General features: G+C 52.6%; 1 protein-coding gene across 3 annotated transcripts in view; it reads left to right on the top strand.

Annotated features, from left to right (window-relative positions):
• ECE1 (endothelin converting enzyme 1) overlaps window positions 1-23,456 on the top strand; it is a 115,037-nt gene that overhangs the window by 50,208 nt on the left and 41,373 nt on the right. Inside the window, exons 1-4 of one of the 3 annotated variants that reach the window (XM_079916809.1) lie at window positions 7,771-7,858; window positions 8,066-8,152; window positions 16,258-16,399; window positions 23,206-23,418. In XM_079916809.1, coding sequence (XP_079772935.1) covers window positions 7,805-7,858; window positions 8,066-8,152; window positions 16,258-16,399; window positions 23,206-23,418 — 496 coding nt within the window. In that variant the 5' untranslated portion in view covers window positions 7,771-7,804. Of the gene's footprint in view, window positions 1-7,770; window positions 7,859-8,065; window positions 8,153-16,257; window positions 16,400-23,205; window positions 23,419-23,456 lie in introns of those variants that run through there. The other 2 variants (XM_079916811.1, XM_079916810.1) reach the window with 2 other exon arrangements.

Genomic DNA, 23,456 nt, shown 5'->3' with positions numbered 1-23,456 from the left:
CTGTGTAGCTGCCTTTGGGTAGCATAGAGCAAGGGTCACAGTAAAGTCCAAGAAGGCTGCCTGTAGGAAGATGCCTGGGAGCTGAGGGGTTAGCCAGGGGAGGGAGGAGAGCAAAGGCCAGGCAGAGGCCGGTGGACATGCAAAGGCCTGGAAGAGGAAGCATGGTGTGTTTAGGGGGCTGACCATGTTTTACTGAGGTTCGAGCATGCGAGGGAGGGTGAGAGAGGCTGGAGAGGCGCCAGGAGCCGATCAGGGCCTGGGGTGGGTGGGGGGGCAGTGCTGGAAGCCCAGCCAAGGCTCATGCTTTCTTCTGCCAGTTCCAGGAAGCCTGCGTGAGAAGGAGAGTGACTGGATCGTATCAATTAGTTTAGAAGGTTCTGCTGGAGCCAGCTGGGAGATGGCGGACTGGGGGTCTAATCAGGGAAGGCTTCCAGGCAGAGGCGGGGCAGAGCCAAGTGGGCCTGGACAGAGGGGCAGAGGTGACAGATGGAGACCATCAGGACGGTGGGGTGGAGAGAGGCATGGTAGGAGCCTTGCAGGGGGCCTGAACGGTCGGTGGTGTGGTCGGAGGGCCTACGCGGGGAAGAAGGAAGAGGTTGCTAGCCAGGTTTGGGGCTTGGGTGTGGGCGGGCCTCCTCGGCAGGCGCTGAGGCACGGTCCGTCGGCAGCACTAGGTAAGGCTCTCAGTGCCTCCGGGGCCCCCAGGCAGGTGAGTCAACACCAGGCCAAGTAGGTGAATGTTTTTCAGTTCCCGGCATGTGTAGGCAAGTCTCCCACTGCCGGCACGTTAAGGGGAGCCCAGCCTGGGACTCTGGTCCAGACTAGGGTGATCGACTCATTGGCCGGCAGGGTTGCTGCCTCCCAGGAGGAGGTGGTTAGCAGCCTTGACCTCCCATGTATGCTCTGTGCCCTTGGCCTTCCAGTCTTTCTCACCTTTAGGCCTCCCTTAACTCCTAACAAACCTCTCCTAACTGCACCCTAGCTCCTGCCCACCTTCCTGCTTTCCATGCTCAGGCCTCCAGCTCCATCTGGCACAGAGTGGAATCTCCCTTCCCAGCCCCCCACCCCCGCCGTTATATCCCTCCCTATTTCCCACATCCCGAATGGGCAGCCTACAGTCTCCAGAAGAGGTCAACCTGAAAAAGAGGAAGAGGCCCTGAGAGGGTCAGGAAGATCTGGGTTTGAGTCTCAGGTCTGCCACTAACAGGCAAGCTGCTTCCTTTCTCTGGCCTCAGTCTCCTCATCTGTAAAATGGGGATCCCTGGGCTTATTTCACAGGGTGACTGATCATGAGACACAAATAAGATGAGGGTATAAAAGAACCTTGAGAACTGGGCAGTGCTGGGCTTGTGTCAGTGCCGACAACTTTGTTTTCTGTTTTAGGGGGCAGCCAGTTATTTTTTTTAACAAATGTTTTATTTTGGAATAGTTTTAGATTTATAGCATTATTGGGAAGATAGAACAGAGAGTTCCTTTACGCCCCACACCCAGTTCCCCTATTATTAATATATGGTACATTTGTCACAATTAATGAACTGACATTGATACATTATTACTAACTAAAGTCTATACTTGATTCACTTTTCTTTAAGTTTCTGCCTAATGTCCTTTTTCTGTTCTAGGATCCCACTGAGGATACCCCATTACATTTAGCTGTCATGTCTCCTTAAGCTCCTCTTGCCTGTGGCCGTTTCTCAGACTTTTCTCGTTTTGATGACCTTGACAGTTTTGAGGAGTCCTCAGTAGATATTCTATAGGTTGTCCCTCAATTGGGATTTGTCTGATATTTTCTTAGGGTTAGACTGGGGTAATGTGCTTTGGGGAGGAAAGCCACAGAGGTAAAGTACCATTCTTATCACATCGTATCAAGAGTACATACTGGGCTTCCCTGGTGGCGCAGTGGTTGAGATTCCGCCTGCCGATGCAGGGGACGTGGGTTCGTGCCCCGGTCTGGGAAGATCCCACATGCCGCTGAGCGGCTGGGCCCGTGAGACATGGACGCTGAGCCTGCGTGTCCGGAGCCTGTGCTCCACACGGGAGAGGCCACAACAGTGAGAGGCCCGCATACCGCAAAAAAAAAAAAAAAAAAAAAAAAGAGTACATACTATCTTTTGGTAATTAGACTTATTGCTGACGTTAGCCTCAACACCCAGGAAGTCAGTTGGTTTTGCCTGGAGTACAGCAACAGAGCTAAATTCTCGCCAAATGTCAGCTGAACTAAGGCCAAGATCAGAAAACCTGGATGAGAGCGGAAGCAAATGGGAAAGGTGACGAAGGAAAATAAAGAAAAGCAATTTATGAGGTGGGTGCTGTAGTGTGTCCCCCAGGTGCCGGGTCACTTGGGAGTGGGACACTCTATGCCAGGCAATTTGTTTCAGCTCATTTAATCTTTACACTGAACCTTTTCATAAATGAGGAAACTGAGGCCTTAGAAGGGAAATGACATGGTCACATGAGCCAGGGAACCTGGAGTTGGGCCCAGGTCTGTCTTTATTGCCTCACTCCCACTGTTGAATAAATATTTTGAAGCTGCATTCCCAGGAGAGTAGAGTAGGGAAGGTATGTTCCTGATACAGGTTTTTTCTAATTCACTTTATTCCACAGAGGATTCCTGATGGGTTATAACTGAAACACATCCAATATAATGATATGCAATAGAAAAGAAAAATCAGGAGCAGAGAAAATAGAGTGGAAAATGTGGACAAGGACAAAGCTGAACATAAAGACCAGAAAAGTGCCCATAGGTGAGCTTCTGATCTGGCTGTGAGCTTCCTCAGCCAATTCCTGTGATTCCTGTAATCAAAGAGCTAAGAAGCAGTTCACTCCTCCAAGAACTTGGTGGTAAATTTAAAAAGAAATTAATCACATGGAAATTTCTCATGCAAAAGACACTGAGCAATGTCACAGATAATGTAATGGTCGTAATAGATGTTACATGGTGTCATCTTCAGGAGTGATGACTATATTTTTACTATATGCCCCTTGCCCACAGTTGTCCTATTTGAATTTTACATGGTCATCAAGTAACTAAACTCCACTGTTTCTTCTTTGCTGAACTCACAGATGCCTTTGCCTTGGTGAAAATCTTGGCTACAAATTAGCCAGTTATCTATATACCAGGTTCTGTGCTGGACACCAGGGATGGAGGGAAATAAAATGATTGCTGCCCATCCCCCCGAGGTCCATCCCTGAGATAAAGACAGCGAGACAGAAAGGCCTGAACAAAATGCAGGTGCTATGCCGGGGGTACACCAGAGGGAAGGGCATAATTCCCTCTGACTGAGGCGGGGGACTTCATGGAGGAGGAGGTAAGCCAGTCATGGAGAGCAGTAGTTGGGGTGGAGGGGGCACAGTCTTGGGAAACATAGGTCCCTTGAGGGTAGGGACCAAGTCCTGCTCAGGGCTGCCCCCTCAGCTTGCCGCACAGGGCCTGACAAACATCAAGGTCTCAGAAAACTCCTTTTGAGTGAGGGATAGATCAGGGGTCAGGGTGACGGCCACACACCTGAGAGGTACGTGGAAAGGGTGAGTCTGGAGAGGTAGGTTTGGGCCAATTGCCAGGCGGCCTTGAATGCCAAGCTAAGGAGTTTGGGTTTTGTTCTTTAGGTGGTGGGGATCTATTGCAGGCTTTTGAGCCTCGTGTTTGATAAGAATTGATGGTACAAATAACAACAGGTAACACTTGGTGGGCACATGCTGTGTGCCCAGCACTGTTCTAAGCACTTTATATTAACCATTTAAGTATCACAACAGTCCTACGAGGGAGGTGCTATTATTTTCATCCCCATTTTACAGATGGGACAGCTGAGGCACAGAGAGCCTGAGTCACTTGCCCGGGCTCACGCAGCTGGGAAGTGGCATAGTGGGGATCTGAACTGAGGTTTGGAACTAGAGCTATTGCTCACTCTATCATTGTGCTTGTTAAGTGTAAGTATTTAACGAACATGTAACCTGAGTGTGTATTAGATGACATGTAAAGATTCAACAGATCTCAGCTAATTACCGGCACGAGAGGCAAGAACTGATGGGGCCTTTGGCCACAAAGGGCAGCACCCCTAAGGAGCTGAAACTTAGAAACAGAATGTGAAAATGGCTCAGAGGATGTGGCCACGGAGTCGCAAGCCTCTGAATTTCACTTACAGCTGCCTCTGACGGGCTCCTAGATTTCTTGGAAGATAGCCCCGCCCTTGAGCAAACCAACCCCAAGAGCCATCTGAGTGACTAACATAGTCGGGGCAAATCCCCGGTGGGATCACACCCAGTGCCCTGCCCCTGGGCCAGAGGCCTTTGTCGTCAGAAACACACGAGCATTTATAATACTTCTCATTTCTGTTCACCCCAGGCCTTTGATTTGCACAGGGTGGGGTTTCCAGAGCTGGGCTTTCCTCACCTTCTCTGTGTAGCGGGAGGACTGGGGACCATGGTTCCCACTCCTCCATTCTTGGTCTCTGCCAAGCCCTTCTCACGCGAACACCAGGCCCACATTTCACATCCAGGGGCTCAGCGGAGCTGGGAGAGGAGCGAGCAGATCAAGGCAGAGACTCCCCCCAGAGCAGCAGAGGTTCTTCCCCTTCCCTGAAGCTCCCTGGCTGCGGGCATCCCCACAACCGCAAATGAGGGAATTAGGGAGAACGGCGCTGGCTGCCCTGCCACTCAGCGCCTCTGGACTCCACGAGGTCCCACCTGAAGGAGCAGCTCCCCCTCCACAAAGAGCACGGGACCAGGGGGCCAGGACCCAGGTTTCAGGCCCAGCGCTGCCCCTCACTAGCTGAGTTCCTGGGGTTCTCTGGAGGCAGCGTGGTGAGGTCACATCCCGGCATCTCACTCTCTAGCCAGGTGACTTGGGGCAGGGGCGGGGGGCAGTAGGGGCGGGGGACGGTGTGTGCCGCCACCTCCCCAGTCCTCAGTCTTCTCCTCTGTAAAGTGGAGGTGGTGATCGCCACCTCACAGGGCTTCACGGGGTCGGGAGAGAGACACTGGGCCCAGTGGCTCATTCTAGGTGTCTGGTCTGCCCAGCCCCTCTCCCTGCCTAGTCCCCTCCCCCTTCTAAAAGGGAAGTGATACCTGCTGAGGTTGGGGCTCTTGGTGGGTGTGGGGATCCAGCAAGACATTGTGTGGAAGGCCCCGCCCAGAACCTGGCAGGTAAGAGATAGGGCTGCCCTGTCGTTGGAATGTCACTTGCTGACTGGGGCCCACTGTGCTCCCCATGGGGCAGAGCCAGCTAAGCCATTCCCACGTCTGAGGTGGGTTCGGTTTCACTCCCCAGCCCCGGGCCGGCAGCATTTCAGGAAGGGCCCCTCATCGTTTGTGCGCTGAAAAATAAACAGCTCTTCATCTCCGCGGATTTCTGGATTTCTGCTCGGGAGGTATGTGAGCTTCCCTCGTCACCCCTGCACGGACAGGCTGGCCTCGGCCCCTGGGATGGGCTGCCAGCCTCCTCCTTTGCTTCTCACCTTCGCTCAGATGCCTGTGGAGGCTCCAGCCCCCGACTAGGCCTTTGGGGATGTAAGGCCTGACGAGACCCAACCCCTGCCTTCAAGGTTCTCCTACTTAAGGTGCTGTGCGCTTTCAGCAGAAGGAAGCATGGGATGGGGGGCTTGGGGAGGCGGAGGATACAGAACAGGAGGCCAGATGCTGCTTGGGATCAGAGAAGAACGGTCAGGAGAGCTTTCCGGAAGGGCTGACCTCTGAGCTGAGATGGAAGGAGGAGCCGTTGCTTCACTACCCCTGGGCAAGTTACTTCCCTGAGCCTCAGTTTCAGGTTCTGTAAAAGGGGCCAGGAATACCTGCTTCAGAGCCAAGAGCTTAAATGAGATGACGGATGTAGAAGAACTGACAAACACCTCATACCCCTAGGTGCCTAGGAAATAGTAGCTGCTGTACCAGGCAGTAGAGATGTTTGGTGACTTGAATTTCTTTTTCAAGGGTCTTTTCCTGGGGCAGGTAACACCTGTGGCTTAGTGTAGCGGAGAGTCCTGATTTCGGAAAAAGCCCAGCTGTAGCCCAGCATGAAATGAAGCAGCCTGGGAGCCCTTTCTCTCTCTCGGGTGGGTAATGGGAAGTCCTGCACCCAGTGGGAGTGGAGCAGAAGACCCCAGAATTCAAATTCTTCCCACGCACCCTGCCTCTCCCAGGGTGCTTAGACATGTGTCCTTTGTCTTTGGGCAGTGCAAAACTAGATGCACAGGGATTCAAAGGCACTTCCCCAGAGTAATGTTCACTTCCCCTCTAATTGTTCTACCATTCATTTTAAGTTTATTGAGCACCTGTGGTATGCCAGGTGATCGGGATTCTCTGTGCCAGACAAGGTCCCAGCCCTGATAAAACTCACAGTTCTGGGGAGGGGAAAGGAGATAGACCTAAAAACCAACATAAATAAATAAATAACAGAGTGCAGTAAATACTATGAAGGGGAAAATGGGGTGCCATGATCGAGAATTTGGGTGTCTACTTGGGATGGTTGGGATATTTGAGGAGGCGACATTTAAACTGACATCTGAAGCAGGAGCCGGCCGTGGGAGGAGTAGAGATGAGGAAAGAATGTTCCAGATAGAGGCAACAGCGCTATAAAGGTCTTGAGAGAAGGAGAAACTTAAAGAATCTGAGGAACAGAGGAAGGGCCGGAGAATTTGGGGCCTGAGTGAGTGAGGTGGGAGCAGCACAAGATGAGGGTCAGGGTGAGCAGGGGCCATGGGGGACTGGTAAAGGGACTGTCCCTGCAGAGTTTGAAGCAAGGGTAACAAGGTCAGAATTTCCTCTTAAAGGCTCGCTCCGGCTGCAGAGAGGGCTATAAGAAGGCAGAAGGCGAAGCCAGGAGACCTCAGGAGCTGTTACTGTGTCTGTGGCCCTGGATGTCACCTCAGCCCTCTGTGCCTGTTCCTTCACACACGTGTGACTGTGAGAGTCAAATATGGGAATGAACAGAGGCGCACTTTGGAAAGCTGAAAAAAATGTATAAATGCGGGGGATCCCAGGTCTCACTGGATACGGAGGGTCCTTTGGGAAACTGCTGGGTAGGGTTGTCTGGGGTCTCGGGTGGGAGGGAGAGTGCCTGAGCACCCCACATCTGAGGGAAGGGTCACCTTCCTGATTTTCAACTAGGCCCCAAGCTGTTAATGTTTTGAGGGTAAGGTCACACCTGTGAGCCTGGAGACAAGCATGGGATTCCCCTCCAGCCACCCAAGCGCACACACGTAACATTTTTCATTCTAGGTCAGGAGAGTTCTCTGGAATTTTCTGAGATCATCATGAACTCTGACTTAAAGACCCCTGAGCTAGAGGATGGCGGAAATGAGAGGGGAGACACATGCCTTTTTTTATACCACCTCTTTTTCCCCCCTAATCTTTCTAGCTCCAATGGGCAAGACCGCTCTTGGGGCCCCTAAGGGACAGTGGTGAGGAACCTCTTTCTTGACTGTTGTAGGCCAAATTAGGGGCACTTTCCTAATACCTGACTTTTGGTATCTGCCATAGAGGTTTATTTGAAGGGGAATTTAATGTTTCTTCGAAGGAGGGGCTGCTGCGAGCCCCCTTCCTGCCTGCTGGGGTAAGGCCCCTCCACCCCATCTCTGGGAAAGGGAGCAGCCTCCATCTCCCCGGGGACTCCGGCCCTGGGGTGGTCTCCCCCGCGCGGCCAGGGAGGGAACCGGAGCCGCGCCGATCAGGCCCCGCCCGCGAAGGTGGTGCGAAGCCCGGCCCAGCCTCACATACGGGCCCGCCCGGGCCAGACCCGAGGGCGCTCGGCGGCGGCGGCGGCGGCGGCGGCGGCGGCGGCGGCGGGGATCCGGGCGTCGCGGGGGGCACCATGCGGAGCCTGTGGCCGCCGTGGCCGGTGGCAGCCGCGCTGTCGGCGCTGGGGGTGAGGCGCGGTGTTGCATAAGCGGGGAAGGGGGTGGCGGAGGGAGGCGGGAACCCCCCTCCCCCGCCGCGGGCCGGTCCGTGGGCCGGTCTCGGTGTCCCGGCCGGGGCGGGGCGCGGCAGCGGAGACGGCGGGTTGCCGCTTCCCCATTCGGGCGTGAGAGCCATGGAGGCGCTAAGAGAGTCCGTGCTGCACTTGGCCTTGCAGATGTCAACCTACAAGCGGGCTACGCTGGACGAGGAGGACCTGGTGGACTCGCTCTCCGAGGGTGACGTGTACCCAAACCACCTGCAGGTAGGAACCCGGGCCCTCTGTGAGCCCCCAGCCCAGGCCCACCAGGCAGTCGCGCTGTTGCCGCCCCCGCCCCAATCCTGCCAGTGGGGAGGCAGGGGGCCAGTGCCAGACCGGCAGCTCTGGGCTCCTTGTCGAAAAAGTCTTTCTGGATTAGGAGTGCCCCTGAGGCTCTGGACTCCCCCCACCGGCCTCCCCTCCCCAGCCCTGCACCTCCCCAAACCCTCCTGACGACCACCTGCTACTGGGGCTACAGGCCAGGTGGCAGAGTTGAAGCATCCTGTAGAGGTGAGCTGGTCCAGTTCTCTTTTCACAGAAGAGGCCGTCCCTGAGTACTGAGAGACCTGCCCAGGGTCACACAGCCCGTTACTGGCAGAGTCTAAAACTGTCCCAGTTGTAGCATGGAAAGCCCTGGAATCCCGTCAGTCCTCGGCCAGCTGGGGTGGTTGGTCACCCTGTCTGGTGGGCATTACCCCATTCTTCCTCTTTTCCCCCAGTCCCTGAGTTTGCTGGGGGTTGGAGCCCATCCTCTGCTCCCCCTTTCCCTGCCCCTTTCAGCCTACTCAGGAAGCCCAATTCCTCCCCCACCCAGGGTCTGCCCCTGTGGGATTCCAATATGCCCACTGCCTCCCTGCCTGGTAGCAGACCAGTGAGTGTCGCTTCTTTTGCTCTTCTTCCCCTGTGGGGCTGAGTTGGGACAGTCCTGACCAGGACCTCAGCCCTGGTTGGGTTTGGACTCAGGCAGGTGGATGGGAGCGAGTTGGAAATACGAAGGATGCCCAAGGGGGCCCTGTGACCTGACTTCCGAAAAACCGGCTTAAAGAGAGGCTAGAGCAGCTCAGTCCAGGAGGACTTCTGCCAGGTTGACCAAGGGGGGCATTGAGGAGAGTATTGGGGCTGCCCAGTGAACTGACAACAAATCACAACTCCTCTGAAGGGCAAACTTAGGGTGTGTGGAAACTTAGGCTGCCAGGCCCAGCCCTACTCAGGCTCTTAGAAGCTGGGATCATAATATTAGTAAAGGGAAACAGTGTTGATTGAGTCCCTCCTCCAGACTGGTTAAATAGGCCCAGGGAGATCCAAACTCATGATCCCACGTGGTCTGCCCACTGGAACAGAGCACCTCTACCTACATCATCCCACTTAATTTCAGGACCACCCCCATGAGCTATAGGGATTACTGTTCCCACTTACAGATGAGGAAACTGAGGCTCCAGCAGGGGAGACAATTTGCCTTAGGTCACAGAGCTAGAAATCTGGGAGTGAGAAATCAAACGCAGTCTGTCTAGACCCTCTTCCCCGTAGACCCTTCTTAAGAGGCTAAATCCAGCAGGAAATTAGATTTCTGTGGCAGCGCTTTTCCCTTCCCAAATCAAAACAGAGTCTAATCAGCAATCTTTTTCAGTCTCATCTTTCACAGAAGGTTCTAAATATATCAGCACAGAAGCATTTTGGAATTCACAACAAAATAATATGCTGTGTTGTCATCATCACAACAGCAGCCCACGTGGGTATAGCCTTTTTTCAGGTCACAAAGTACATTCATCCGCCTGAGGCTGCCTGGCAGAGTGGAGGCAGCCCAGTCTCTGAAGCCGGGGGCCCACCTTTGAATTTGACACCACTTGTGATCTTGGGTGAGCAGCTTAATCTCTTTAAGTTGCAATTCCCTCATCTTTAAAATGGAGTTAGAGAAAATGGATGTAATACATATTTCTGGGCCTGCTAGGATTCTTGTTTTTCCTTCTGGTCATGAGGTAAGGGCCCCTGTGGCTATGCTACACATGACAAAGCTGACTCTCAGAGAGGTTGGGGACATTCCTGTGGTCACACAGCTATCATGTGGTTGGAGTGCAAACTGCCACTGGTTGGCAGTACACCAAACTGCCAAACTGGGTAAATCGCCCATTTTTACTACAGGAAAAGCCAAAAAGCTTGCCTCAAGGATTTGGAGGCATTTCTGTGGGTACCCAGCCTGGCTTTCCTTGAGACTCCCCGACTTCCCTAAAGCAAACATGAACTAGCTAACAATCGTTCTTCTAAGAGTCAAGAACCTATTTATCTCATCTTACAAAGCAGAGTTTTCTATTAATTTTATGTTTTTAATCATAGGGATTTTTTTCCCAATATAAAAACTTTGCATGCTCATTTGTGGGAAAAAAAAAAAGAGTCAAGTATAAAAAAAGATTTACAAAGAAACAGTAACCCCACCACTCAGAGATAACCGCTTCTAGTTTTTCACATTTGCTTATATATATTTTAGAATATAGTTGAGCTCACTCTAAGTACACAGTATTTTGTCCTGCTTTTTTCATTTAGTGCCACTTCATAAGCATTTTTCTATGTTGTTAAGAACTTCGAAAACATCAACTGTACCTCAATTTTAAAAGTACTTCCAGGGAATTCCCTGGCGGTCCAGTGGTTAGGACTCGGTGCTTTCACTGCCGAGTGCCCAAGTTTGATCCCTGGTTGGGGAGCTAACATCCCGCAAGCCATGTGGTGGGACCAAAAAAATAAAATACAATAAAAAAATACTTCCAAAACATGCTACCAATAAAAATCATAATACTTTACGGTACCAATGTATAAAAGTATATTTACTCAATCTGCTACAGTTGGACAGTAGGCCCAATATCTCTAACACTGTGGGTGACCATTTTCTAGACTTCCGAATAATTTCCTGTGAGTGATTGCTAGAAACGCAACTGCTCCCTCAATTTTAGGCTTTTTAAAATGGACCCAGTCCCCCCAAATCTCCCTCTCTTGACGGGCAGCTATAAAAATCAGCTGCTTGATTTTTTAAGGTTTGGAAGCCCATTGGTTCTCGGAACTTCAAAGTCATCGATACCAACACTAGTAAATGAAAACTTGCATCTTTCAGCCAAACTTGCCACCTTTTTGCCTGAACATGCTGACAAAGTGCTGTATTTAGCTGGAGCAAATTTCTACCTGTACCTCACCTGAAAGAAAGGATTTTTCTTTCCCTTGATCTCATATTTGAGGTACAAGTTAATTACAGTCAACTAAAATTAGTCACTGTGGACTGAGTACAGAATTGAAAGCCCCATCTCTAACACGGAGCCCCAGCTTCGCCTCTCGTGGGCTCTGAGACCTGAAAACTACTCACTTAAACCGCTTTTTTTGGCAAGATGGGGTTAATATTAATCCACCTCTCAGAGCTGTTGCAAAGATTGAAATGAGACAATATAAGTGAAAGCACCATGTGTAATGCAACAGAAAATGCATTTGGTTGTTACCGGGATCATTATCAAAACTCACCAGGCATGGTATCTCAGGGATGCCCTAAATATAATACCTTTGCCTCTGCTCTGCTCAAACTGGCTGCCTGGTCTCCCCACACCCCAGTGGCCCAAAGAGAAATAGCTAAAGATACACTTGCAGCCTAAACTGGGGAGCAGAGGGCCCCAACTGTTTACCAAAACCTTTGAAACTCATCCAGTTAATCCTAAAAATCAATTTTTTCAAGAAAAAGGAAAGCTGAGATATTGAATTCTTAGTGGTGGTTTTCTCATTTTTCTACCCCCGCCCCCCGCCATGCACGGAGCTGTCTTTAGCAGGTGATTTCAGAGACAGGCCCACTGAGTGCTTTACAGAGTTACAGAGACCTCTTTGCTTACCAGGAGACCCTTTCAGCTCTACCTGCCTGTTAGATCTTTATGCTTCTGGCCTTCGAGTTGTTCTGGGATCTGAGCTGGTCAGACCTGGCACCTCATCCAACTTCCTCATTTTAAAAATAGGTGACTGAGGTCCAGAGGCCACCCAGGGACGCATGAGGGATCTTGAAAAAGTCAAGGGTGACCTTTGACTTCTCGGATTGGTGCCCTTTCTCCAGTGCCGTCGTGTCATCAGCAGCTGGGTGTTTCTCTGGGAAGCAAAGAGAGCTGGAAAGTGCTTCTTTTAAATACTAGACTTTGATCCTGTTTATATATAAGGAGTCCCCTCCCTCCCAACAGGTACTATACTATAAGCTGTTCTCAGTCATTGGAAGAGAGTCAGGCACAGGGGCAGAGGGGCAGGTAGGGCTCAGGAGGGAAATGGGGAGGACGGGAGGGCATTCTAGTTTCACTCTGGCCTGGCCCCAGTGGCCTCAGCCAGAAGCTCACCATATAGAAACTGTGCTAGAAGAAACTTCCCCAACCTGACACCCTGACGGAGGCAGGATATCACGCAGGGCCAGGCTGTCCTGGTCTGTCTGCTCCGAAAGGCTGACTTCAAGGCAGGCAGCCAGACCTCCCTGCCAGCCCCCACGGAGTGGTCTGGCCTTCGGGCTGCAGCGGGTGCGCTCCCTGCCAATCCTTTGGCCAGACTGACTCCTGTGCGCTGCTCCACTCAGCCAGGTCGCTGGGGGGCCAGGCGGTGACTCAGGAAAAGACTCTGCCTTCCCTCTGGAGCCCCCGTTTCCTCTGAAAGCCAGGCTCCCCGCGCCTTCTGCTGGCTTGTCTCCTGGGCCCCGGGCGTGGTGTCCCATCCTCGCCTGCAGAACTCGTTCTTGCAGAACCTTGCCGCACCAGGCCCTCACTTCTGTAACCGAATATCTGTCCCTCATCAGGGCTTTGTTCCCTTGGCTCTGAAAACCCTGGGAACTCCTGGGCTGGACAGCTAGACAGTTCCTCCCTCTTTCTCGTTCTCCAGCTCTGTTTCCTTCTCGGTCTCCCTCTCCACCTGTCTTGCCAGCGCATCCTTTCCTCTCTGTTTCATTCTCTCTCTGCCTCACACGACAGTCGCTAGGATGTTAAGCCTGCCAGTGAGCTGAGCGTTCACGGTCATCCTTACCCCATCTTCCAGACGTCAGCTCTGCGCCTTAGCTGATGCCCCTTCCCTGTTACCTCTCCAGAGACCAAGAGGGCTGCCTGTCACTAACCTCCCGACCCTCCACGTCCCTGCAGACCCTTCTCTCATGATCAGCACGCCCTCATTTCCAAAAGGCCGGCTCTGAAGGAGGCAAGGTGGGGACAAGAGGGGCTCAGGGAGGAGACAGCACGGAGCCAGACAGCAGCTCAGACCCACAGCCCCAGCCCCGTCCGTTGCACCCAGGAGCCGGACAGGCTCTCCTGGAGAGGCCCCTTGATCCCGGCGCAGTCTCCCGGTGACTTCTCCTGCCACGGGAGGATGCCTCTGGATTTCTGCCCTCAGACGTGAGGCTTGTGCAGAAACCACGAGGCCCGTCAACCTGGTCGTTCAAGTCGAGCAGAGAACAGCACAGAGGCTAAAAACCCGATTTTCAAATTCCGTTTGCCAGTTCTGCCTAGAAATAGGAATTTTTAATTTAATTCTGACTTAATTCTGTTTAAGTTTTGCAGGGAACGCCATCTGTTTGTTTGACATTAAACAATGAGGCTCAGCTCGGCTCGCGGCTCCTGGGGGGCAGCGTGGCCACTCGGCCGAGGCTGTGGGTTCGGGAGGGACGTGGGTTTTCTCACGCTGTCTCCTCGCCCCACTTCCTGTGTTTCTTCTGGAGCTAGTACTCATACCTACTCTTAGGGATGTTGTGAAGAGAGAATAGCATCATCTAGCAACAAAACAGAATGAACGTGATGCCAGAAGCACAGAAAGCCCTCAAACAATACCTGCCATGATTACTCTTTTTTTTCCTTCCCTCCCTTTGTCTTTCATCCTCTCCCTTTTATTTCTTCTTTCTCTCCCTTTCACCTCCTCAGCTTCCCTGCACCTCGGTATTGCTCTGTCCACATAAGAGAGGGTTTTCTGCTTCCCCAGCCCTGACGGCTGTGATCCTTGGCCTCCGAGGGGACGGGATACCTGTTACACCAAGATCGCTCCATCTCTTAGCTTTTCACCCCTCTCCCCCCACGAGCTGAGCCTTGGTAATGGGGGCACTGAGAGGCCCAGAGTGGGAGGCAGAAGGTGAGACCAGCTCAGGGGCCCAGGAAAAGTAAATGTCAGCATCCCCAGACAGGGCAAGTCCTTTGGGGGCCCTCTGAGATGCCGGTGCCCAGGGTAAACTGCGTGAGAGAATTGATGCCTCTGAAAAAGCACTTTATAGACGTCGATTGCTGTGAGCGTGTCAGCTCGTCCCAGGCTGTGTCTGCACCAGTAGCGTGGTCAGAATCTGCATGTCTCACGCTTTTAAAAAGGTTCTTATGGGATTCCAGGAGGCGACCTGCCCCGACCCCCGCCTGACACAGCTGCTTCTGTGTCGGAGCCTCCCGGACCTCCACAGCATTGTCACCAAGCCTCAAGTTCCTTTTCTCGCTTGTAGGACCCACCTTTTTTTTTTTCCACAAAAAGTTCTTGTCTTCCTCTTTCTCTAGAGCAGTAACCCCCAGTCATTTTCTTTCTTTTCTTTTTTTTTTTGCGGTACGCGGGCCTCTCACTGCTATGGCCTCTCCGTTGCGGAGCACAGGCTCCGGACACGCAGGCTCAGCGGCCATGGCTCACGGGCCCAGCCGCTCCGCCGTGTGTGGGATCCTCCCGGACCGGGGCACAAACCCGCGTCCCCTGCATCGGCAGGCGGACTCTCAACCACTGCGCCACCAGGGAAGCCCCCCCAGTCATTTTCTGTTCACAAAATAGCCAGTGATGACCGTGAGGCTGTTCAATGCCCTTCCCTAAGGTGACCAGCCTCAGATTCCCCAGGCGCCAGTGTGAGGCTCCCTGAAGGCTGTGACCTGCTCCTAGGGGCCGCCATCCCCTCAGCTGTTGGGGGGCACTCGCAGGTCAGAGGGCACTGGGTCTCCTCATCTCCCCTGACATCACCCCCTTCACCTCCTGGCAGGCTGTGGGTCTCCCTGCCTGCATGCCTGCTCCCCTCCAAGCCTTGCTCCTTCCACCTTGGCTTTTCCAAAGGGTAAATCTAATCGTATCACTCCAGCCCTCAGGAGGAAGTCCCCAGTCTTTCACCTGGCTTACAGCACCCCTTAGGATCCAGGCCCCCCTTTTCCCTTCCCCTCCCCATTCACCTGGCCAGCTTCTAGTTATTCTTTAAGACCCAGCCCAGGCATCCCCACCTCTAGGAAGCCTTCCCAGACTGAACCTCTGCCCACCCCAGTCTGTTTCTTTATCTGCCTCTCTGCTGGGCAGTGAGCAGCTGAAAGCAAGGGAGTCTATCTTCCCCCTCGGTCTTTCCAACGTGGCCCTAGGTTGGTGCTCGACTGTTGGCCACAATGTCACTAAACTGAACCCCACCTTCAGGGGACCCTTCCTGTCCCGCGGCCCTGGCTTTTGCAGGAAGCGCCTCGTAGTACAGAGGGGAGCCCCCAGCTGGCCTTGGGTCTGAGGGCCGGGCCGAGGACTCTGAGTGCTATAGACTGGTGGGTTCCTCCTCAGCCTGGAAGGCCCTGTCACGCCCTCCACTTCCTCCCATTGTGCCTCCTTTCCTGTTTAGCTGCTGTTAGGCTGAGGACATTTTTTCCTCCCTTTGAGGACCTGCTCCAATGGAGCTATTTCTCCATTGCATCTCCCCTGACATCTCCCAAGACTCTAATCTCTGACCCACAGGCGGGCTCTAGAATCAATACACTTGGGCTCAAATCCGAGCTCTACCCACTTAGCTGTGTGATGAGAGGCAAGGGTCTCACCTCTCCGGACTTCGGTTTCCTCATTTGTAAAAAGAAACTAAGAACACAGCCCTCGTGGGATGATGCCGGTTTCGACCGCTAAGGCTGTCTGTGCCCCGGGAAGTATGCACTGTGGTTGTGTTATCATGGGGGTTGTGTCACCCACGGCCTGTTGAAGCTGGGGCTCTGGAGAGAGCCCAGCTGGATGTCTGCTGGATGCCTGCGAGTCCAAACATCCTGGTTTTTTTTTGAACTCCTTACTGGAGAAACAGGGAAAAGCTGATCTTTTTTTTTTTCTTCTACCCGTATCAGGTGACACAAAAAACACAAGCCCAGCTGGGTTGACTGCTTAACTCGGATGTTTAGCAGCGAATCTGAGCTGCCGAGCAGGGTGCTGGTTCCTTTCCTGGATTAGGACCGATTCCATGGGAACCAGACCACCCCTGAGGCAGGAGGGGACATCAGGCAGCCCTGGTGTCTCCCCAGGGCTGGGTTCTGCCGTGGAGCCCCCTCCTCCTGGGTACTGGGGGCCCTGGGCTCACGTTCTCCTCGCCCCGCCTGTCTCCTTCCCTACAGGTGAACTTCCGAAGCCCCCGGAGTGGCCGGAGGTGCTGGGCCGCACGGACCCAGCTGGAGAAGCGGCTGGTGATGCTGGTAGCACTTCTGGCGGCAGGAATGGTGGCCTGCTTGGCAGCGCTAGGCATCCAGTACCGGACAAGTAGGTGCACCCGTGTTGCATGATGGGCTTCACTCACTCCCGCCCCAGGCTGTGTCCACTTGTAGAAGGGGGCTTCCCTGCTCAAGCCAGGACTGGCCTCTGAGGCCAAGGAGAGAGCTGGGTCTGGAGGCTGGGGTTGCTGCAACAGACCAAGACCTGGGAGCTGGGCAGATGGGTGATGTTAAGGTTTTGGGGTCAGAAGGACATGAGTTCAAATCCTGGCCGGGCAACTTATTGTCCATGTGACCTTGGACAAGTCACTCGATCTCTCAGAGCCTCTGTCTTCTCTACTTTAAATGGAGAAAATAGTGCTCAGTTTGGGGTTGTCTCTGAGGATTCGAGATGATGTCTATCACATACCTGGTGCCCAATAGGCCTTCTCTAGCCTTAGCTCCAGGTACTATTATTGTTAGGATGTGGGCTGGTTCGACACAACACACGGGCTGGCCCTGTCCTCCATCCTTAGTTCCAACAAAATAGCAATAATGGCTTCCGTTTGCTGAATACTTTCCATGTACCAAATACCAGCCCTCTCCTTTACGGATGTAATCTCATTGCCTCCTCACAGCAGCCCTGTGAGGTGTGGTTGCTTCTGGCCCTGTTTTCCGCACAAGGAAACTGAGGCAGTGGCACTAAGTAACTTGCCCAAGATCACGTGGCTAGTGCGAGAAGGAGTGGGGCAGCTGGAGTTCAACCATGGGCTGGCGGACCCCAGAGCTCAGGCTTTGTAATTCGTGGTGCACTCCAGCGTGGGTTAGTACTCCCAGAAAATCTGTCCTTCTGTGAGCCAGGGACCTTTGTGTACCTCTGTCATCTCATTTCTCTGTCCTGCCTTGTATATGATCAGACCCCACTTCAATCCCACTGTCCGCGGCCCGAGGCTGGTTCTCTGTGTCTGGCTGAGTGTATGTAGCAAGTGTCTTACACAGAATCAATGATTCGTGAACTCTTATGGACCTGGAAAGGGCAGATCCAAGTTAAAAATAAGGATGGGAGTTCAGTCAGTTCCAGGATCTCTCCCCTGGGCCCCAAGATCCAGCTTTCTCATGACAGTAGGCCACCTGGTTGAGTAGCCTCTGGGCCTCTGCCAAGAGTTTAACCCCAACAACTTGGTCACCTGGTACTCATCCCATCAGAGCCATCGTGAACCTTCACAGGATTGGGGAACGTCAACTGCAGGTTTTGTTGAGCCTTCTCCACTGTGAATTTCCTGGCCTGTGTGGGTGGCCATGCTGCACTGAAATGAGGAAGGAATTTGGGGGCCTGGAGGGAGGGCAAGACTTCATCTGAGTCATCCTTACATCGCTCCTGGATCAAGCACTCATTCATTCATTCATTCTTCCTTCCACAAACATTTAATGAGAACTTAATCTATGTCAGGTGCCTAAGTGGTACCTAAGAAATAATCGCTTAATTGTTTAACTGACTATTTAATGATTTGTAGATTTTTACCAAATGCGCCTAGCACAGCAGGTGATTAATGCATATCTGATTAATTAATTAATGGTTTCTTAGCCATATGTGCTTAGCATAGTGCCTGCATGCCATAGATGTGCAAATACTTTGCAAAATGAATAAGTAAACAATTGAATGAACGAAGAGCAAGAAGGAGGATTAAGTGGGAACAGCCTTTCTTTTTTTTTTTTGCCACACCACAAGGCATGTGGGATCTTAGTTCCCCTACGAGGGATCGAACACGCGCCCACTGCATTGGAAGCGCGGAGCCTTAACCACTGGACCACCAGGGAAGTCCTGCTGCAGCCGCCATCTTGCTTCATGCTAAATCAGGTTTAGTTCAGAACACCCTGCCTGGAAGTATAGGCCCTAGCCAGCCTCGTCTGCCCAGCTCTTGGCCCTGTGAATGGGGAGCAGGCTAGACTCCAGCAGGCAGTATTGCCCTGAGATTGCCCCTAGGAGTTCCCAGGCTGTTTCTCCATCAGAAACCAGAAGGGAGCCCCCAAGGCCTGGCTTCTAGTGGTTGGGCCCCAAACACTTCTTTCATTGCCAGGTGGGGCCCGCAGGGAGGAATCCTGCTTCTGTCTGTCCCTTCCACCTCGGGGCTGCAGAAGGGTTTTCCCCAGGCTGGACCTGGGTGAGGGGAATTCTTCCCCCAGGGTGGAGCTGGGCCGGGGATCCGGTGACCTTTGAGCCAATTCATGTGTCTTCATCAGCTGCCTGGGCCTGGGAAAGCAGAGGCCTCCCCAGATACTGACAATAACCTCATTACCCAGCAGCAGGTGCTGGCTGGCATCAGCCACATCTGTGCAAACATCAGTCAACGCAAATTCTGGTGATTCTGAAAGACTCACCTTTAAGTTATGTCTGGGCACTTAAATACATATTTATCCACCTTCCTGCTGCACCATCCTTTCCAGAAACTTACAGATGCTTTGCAAGCAGTGACAGCAAAACAAACGATAAATTCTCTGGAAAATACTCTGAAGTGTCTTACTTAGTGTCGAGGCCAGGCACCATCCGGACGAGTCTGTGAGCTGGATCTGGGACCTGCTCGACGGATCATTCACGTCCTAAAGGGAAGAAATATCTTCTGCATCCACCGGTGGTGACCAAGGCCTGGACAAAGCTCTTTTATGCACTCAGCCATTCATTCATTCAACAAACATGTACTGGGGGGCTTCCCTAGTGATGCAGTGGTTGGGAGTCCGCCTGTGGATGCAGGGGACATGGGTTCGTGCCCCGATCCGGGAAGATCCCACATGCCGCGGAGCAGCTGGGCCCGTGAGCCATGGCTGCTGAGCCTGTGCATCCGGAGCCTGTGCTCCGCAGTGGAAGAGGCCACAACAGTGAGAGGCCCGCGTACTGCAAAAAACAAAACAAAACAAAAAAACCCATGTATTGGATAGCTGCTAGGTGCCAAGTTCAATGCTGGGCAAAGGAACTATAAATGCAAGTAAGATGCTGGCTCTACCCTCAGGCTCACATTCTAATGGGGGATGTAGACAAGGAGACGGCCATGACATAGCATGGTCTGTGCTCAGATAGCGGACACCCAGGCAGCCAAGGGGCACAGAGAAGGATGAGGGTCTGGGAAGTTTTCCCTGAGCAGAGGGAGCCTGAGCTGAGTTTTGAACGTGTTGACAGGAGATTAGGGGGCCTGGAAACCGTGTATTAATTAATCACATGTACATTAAGCACCTGTTAGGCCAAGGATAGTTGGTAAAGCATCTACAAACCAGTAATAGTTAAATAATCAAGTGACTGTTGCTTAAGTACCACCTGGGTACCTTGCAGTGTGCCTAGCAGATTAGGTGCTTAGCGGAGAACTCAAGCCTCTCAGACTGATTCCTGGGGGCTGGCTTCTTATTTTGGTTTAAAACCAAGTCCCCCTATGATAACTACAAATACCTCTCTCTCTGACTGTCTCTCACACACACGCACATACACACACATACACGCACACGCCCACACACACCACACACACACACACCGCGCGCGCGCGCGCACACACACACACACACACACACACACACATTCTGAGGTGTCTTGCTCCCTGAGAATCACCCTCTTAACAGCTGGCTTCTGGGTTTTCCCCCCAGCCAAGTATTTGTCAAGCTTTACTTCCTGCAGTTTGTTGTATAAAAACAATAGGTATTCTTTTCCTTTTCCAGATATGAAGTTTTATCATAATAGTGAATAGGCTTTTTCAAACTACACAGAAATTCTTTCCCCCCATCCCCTGCCCCCATAAAGATTCTGGTACGTTCCCTTAGTCGGGAAGTGGGGCATGCGACTCCAAGTTCTCATTTAGAGATATTTTAAATGGTGCCGTGTCCCCTACCATTTCCTTTCTCTATTTTCATGCCTAAGGGCTCAATAATCTTTAATTGTTGTACGGTCATCTCAAAACAAGGAATTACCTCGACATAGAGTCGCCCTGATTTTTGTGCTGTTGTGCGACTGTTCTGAGCCCTTTGTCAGCCTTCAGGACTTTGGGTTTGTCATCAGATGTTAATAAGCACACAGGCTGCCCAGCCCCAGCTGGCATTGTGTCTCCGAGTGAGAGGAAGACCACCCTGCCAGCCCATGCATTCTCTTCTGCTCTCTGAGGATTGGCCTGGGAACAATGGACCCTAAGACTCCAGGGAGCTGAGCCCCCCGCCCAGCCATGAGATCATCATCACCGTGAAACTGGTTCTACCGTCCTTCCTCATCTCCAGATGGAGAAACCGACCCTCAGAGAGACGAGGCCACTTGCGCGAGGCCAGAAGCAGAAAGCTGGGATTTGAACCCAGGTCTAAGAAACAGCCCCTGACGCCTGCCCTGCTGCCTTCCTCCCTGTGCAGTGGGGAACTGAACGCGCCAGAAGGGCTGCAGCAGCCCCTGGCACGACTGGTCAAGGGGTGGTGAGGGAAAACCCCGGCCTTGGCATTGCCGAAGCAGCCTGGAGTGGGGTCAGCCTGGGCGCTCCCACACCACAGAGCGACCTTGTTCCGTTCACTTGCTCAGAGCCTTGGCGTCCTCATCCTCCAACGGGGGTGTCGCCCCCGTATCAGGAAACGGTCCCTCTTGTTGCCAGTCAGCTTGGGTCAACAGGCGGTGCGGCTGGGCCTGTGTGCTTAGTCACAGCCTCCATCTCCTGCAGTCAGCTTCATCTCGTCACCTGGGGCTGGGCCACGGCTAAGGCTGCCCGCCGTGTGCTTCCTTTGCTTGAGCCCACCGACCAACCTCGCCTCGGGAGTCCGGCCCCCTCCTCTTGCCTCTGCCCCATGTCCTGTGAGAACCGGCTCAAAGGAAGCTGGTTCCTCTGTGCCCTGGGTTTTGGGGGCACTTGGAGGATTCGGCAGCCCTCCACGCTGCCCACCTGCGCCAGCTCCCATCCCTCCTCGTGGCAGCACCTGACAGATGGGGCTGCCCTGCCTCCTGGGCCAGTCATCACCGGGAGGGCTCCCTTCCAGGCCCATAGCAGGCATAGCAGAGAGAGGCTGGGGTTCAAACCCCAGTGGCCACTGAGCAGGGTACTTAGTCTCTCTGTGCCCCAGTTTCCTTATATGTAAAGATGGCCTTAAAGTGATCTCTTAGGGTTGTTTCATTTTTGTTTTTTAGAAGATTCAATGAGATAACTCTGCTGCCTTGTACTCAGGGGGAATGATGTTTCATAGTTCCTTCTATTCCTAAGACTCTCTCTTTCTTCCTGAGTCCTGGCACCGTATTGTCTGCATCACCCATTTGGCATGGACTAAATATCCTCGGTCTATGTTGGTAGAATAAATGACAGACATTTCTCCTACTGTCGTCTTTTTACTTTTCTTGTATAATGTGTGTATCCCCAGCTAAATTATTAACTCTTGGAGGAAAGGACTATGCCTTTTATATCCCCACCACACACACACACACACATGACACACACACCATACACACACACCACACACACACCACACACACACCACACATACCACACACACACACACACCACATATACACAGACACACCCCACACACACCCCACACACACCCCACACACACCCCACACACACACAGCACACATACCACACACGACACACACACCATACACACACACCACACACACACCACACACACACACCATACACACACACCACACACACACCACACACACACCACACATACCACACACACACACACACCACATATACACACACACACCCCACACACACACCACACACACCCCACACACACCCCACACACACCACACACACACACACCACACATACCACACACGACACACACACCATACACACACACCACACACACACCACACACACACACCATACACACACACCACACACACACACGCCACACACACCACACACACACCACACATACCACACACACACACCACACATACCACACACACACCATACACACACACACCACACATACCACACACACACACACACATGACACACACACCATACACACACACCACACACACACCACACACACACCACACATACCACACACACACACACCACATATACACACACACACCCCCCACACACCACACACACACCATACACACACACACCACACATACCACACACGACACACACACCATACACACACACACGCCACACACACCACACACACACCACACATACCACACACACACACACCACATACACACACACACACACCACACACACACCATACACACACACCACATATACCAGACACACACACCATACACACACACCACACACACACCATACACACACACCACACATACCACACACACACCACACACACACACGCCACACACACACCACACACACACACCACACATACCACACACACACCACACACACACCACACACACACACACCACACACACCATGCACACACACCACACACACACCACACACACACACCACACACCATACATACCACACACACACACAGACACACATTCTGTAAAGAACCTGGAAGACACTCAGTAATTATTTTGTTGAATAAATGAATGCATGAATGAGCAAATAAATTTGTTGACCATCAGGGAATAATAAAAAAATCAATGAATATTTGTGGAAGGAAGGACTGATTAAAAGAAGCACCTTGGTTCAGGATAATTTTTAAAGCCATAGAAAGGATTTTAGGCAGCTAGACAGAAGTCTAATTTTACACATCAGGAGATCGTAAATCTCCTGAAATCTTTCCTCCGTAGTGGTCTAGTGACTGTCCAGTTCCAAATCTGTTTGGTCAGGGCTGGGGTGGGGCATGGCACCCAGAGCCCCAGGCCACCTGCGCTATGTTGCCGTAGCCTCTTCCCTGCCTTCCCTTCACTGGCCTCTTGTCCTTGACCCCTGCCAGGAACCCCCTCGGTGTGCCTGAGTGACGCCTGCATCTCGGTGACCAGCTCCATCTTGAGCTCCATGGACCCTACGGTGGACCCCTGCCAGGACTTCTTCACCTATGCCTGTGGCGGCTGGATCAAAGCCAACCCCGTGCCTGACGGCCACTCACGCTGGGGGACCTTCAGCAACCTCTGGGAACACAACCAAGCCATCATCAAGCACCTCCTCGGTAAGCACCCGGCAGCGGGGCCAGTGGACGGGCTGCAG

This window comes from Stenella coeruleoalba (genome assembly GCF_951394435.1).
Source record: "Stenella coeruleoalba genome assembly, chromosome: 1".
NCBI classification, from domain to species: Eukaryota; Metazoa; Chordata; class Mammalia; order Artiodactyla; family Delphinidae; genus Stenella; species Stenella coeruleoalba.
This window is presented reverse-complemented; position numbering and strand designations above follow the sequence as displayed.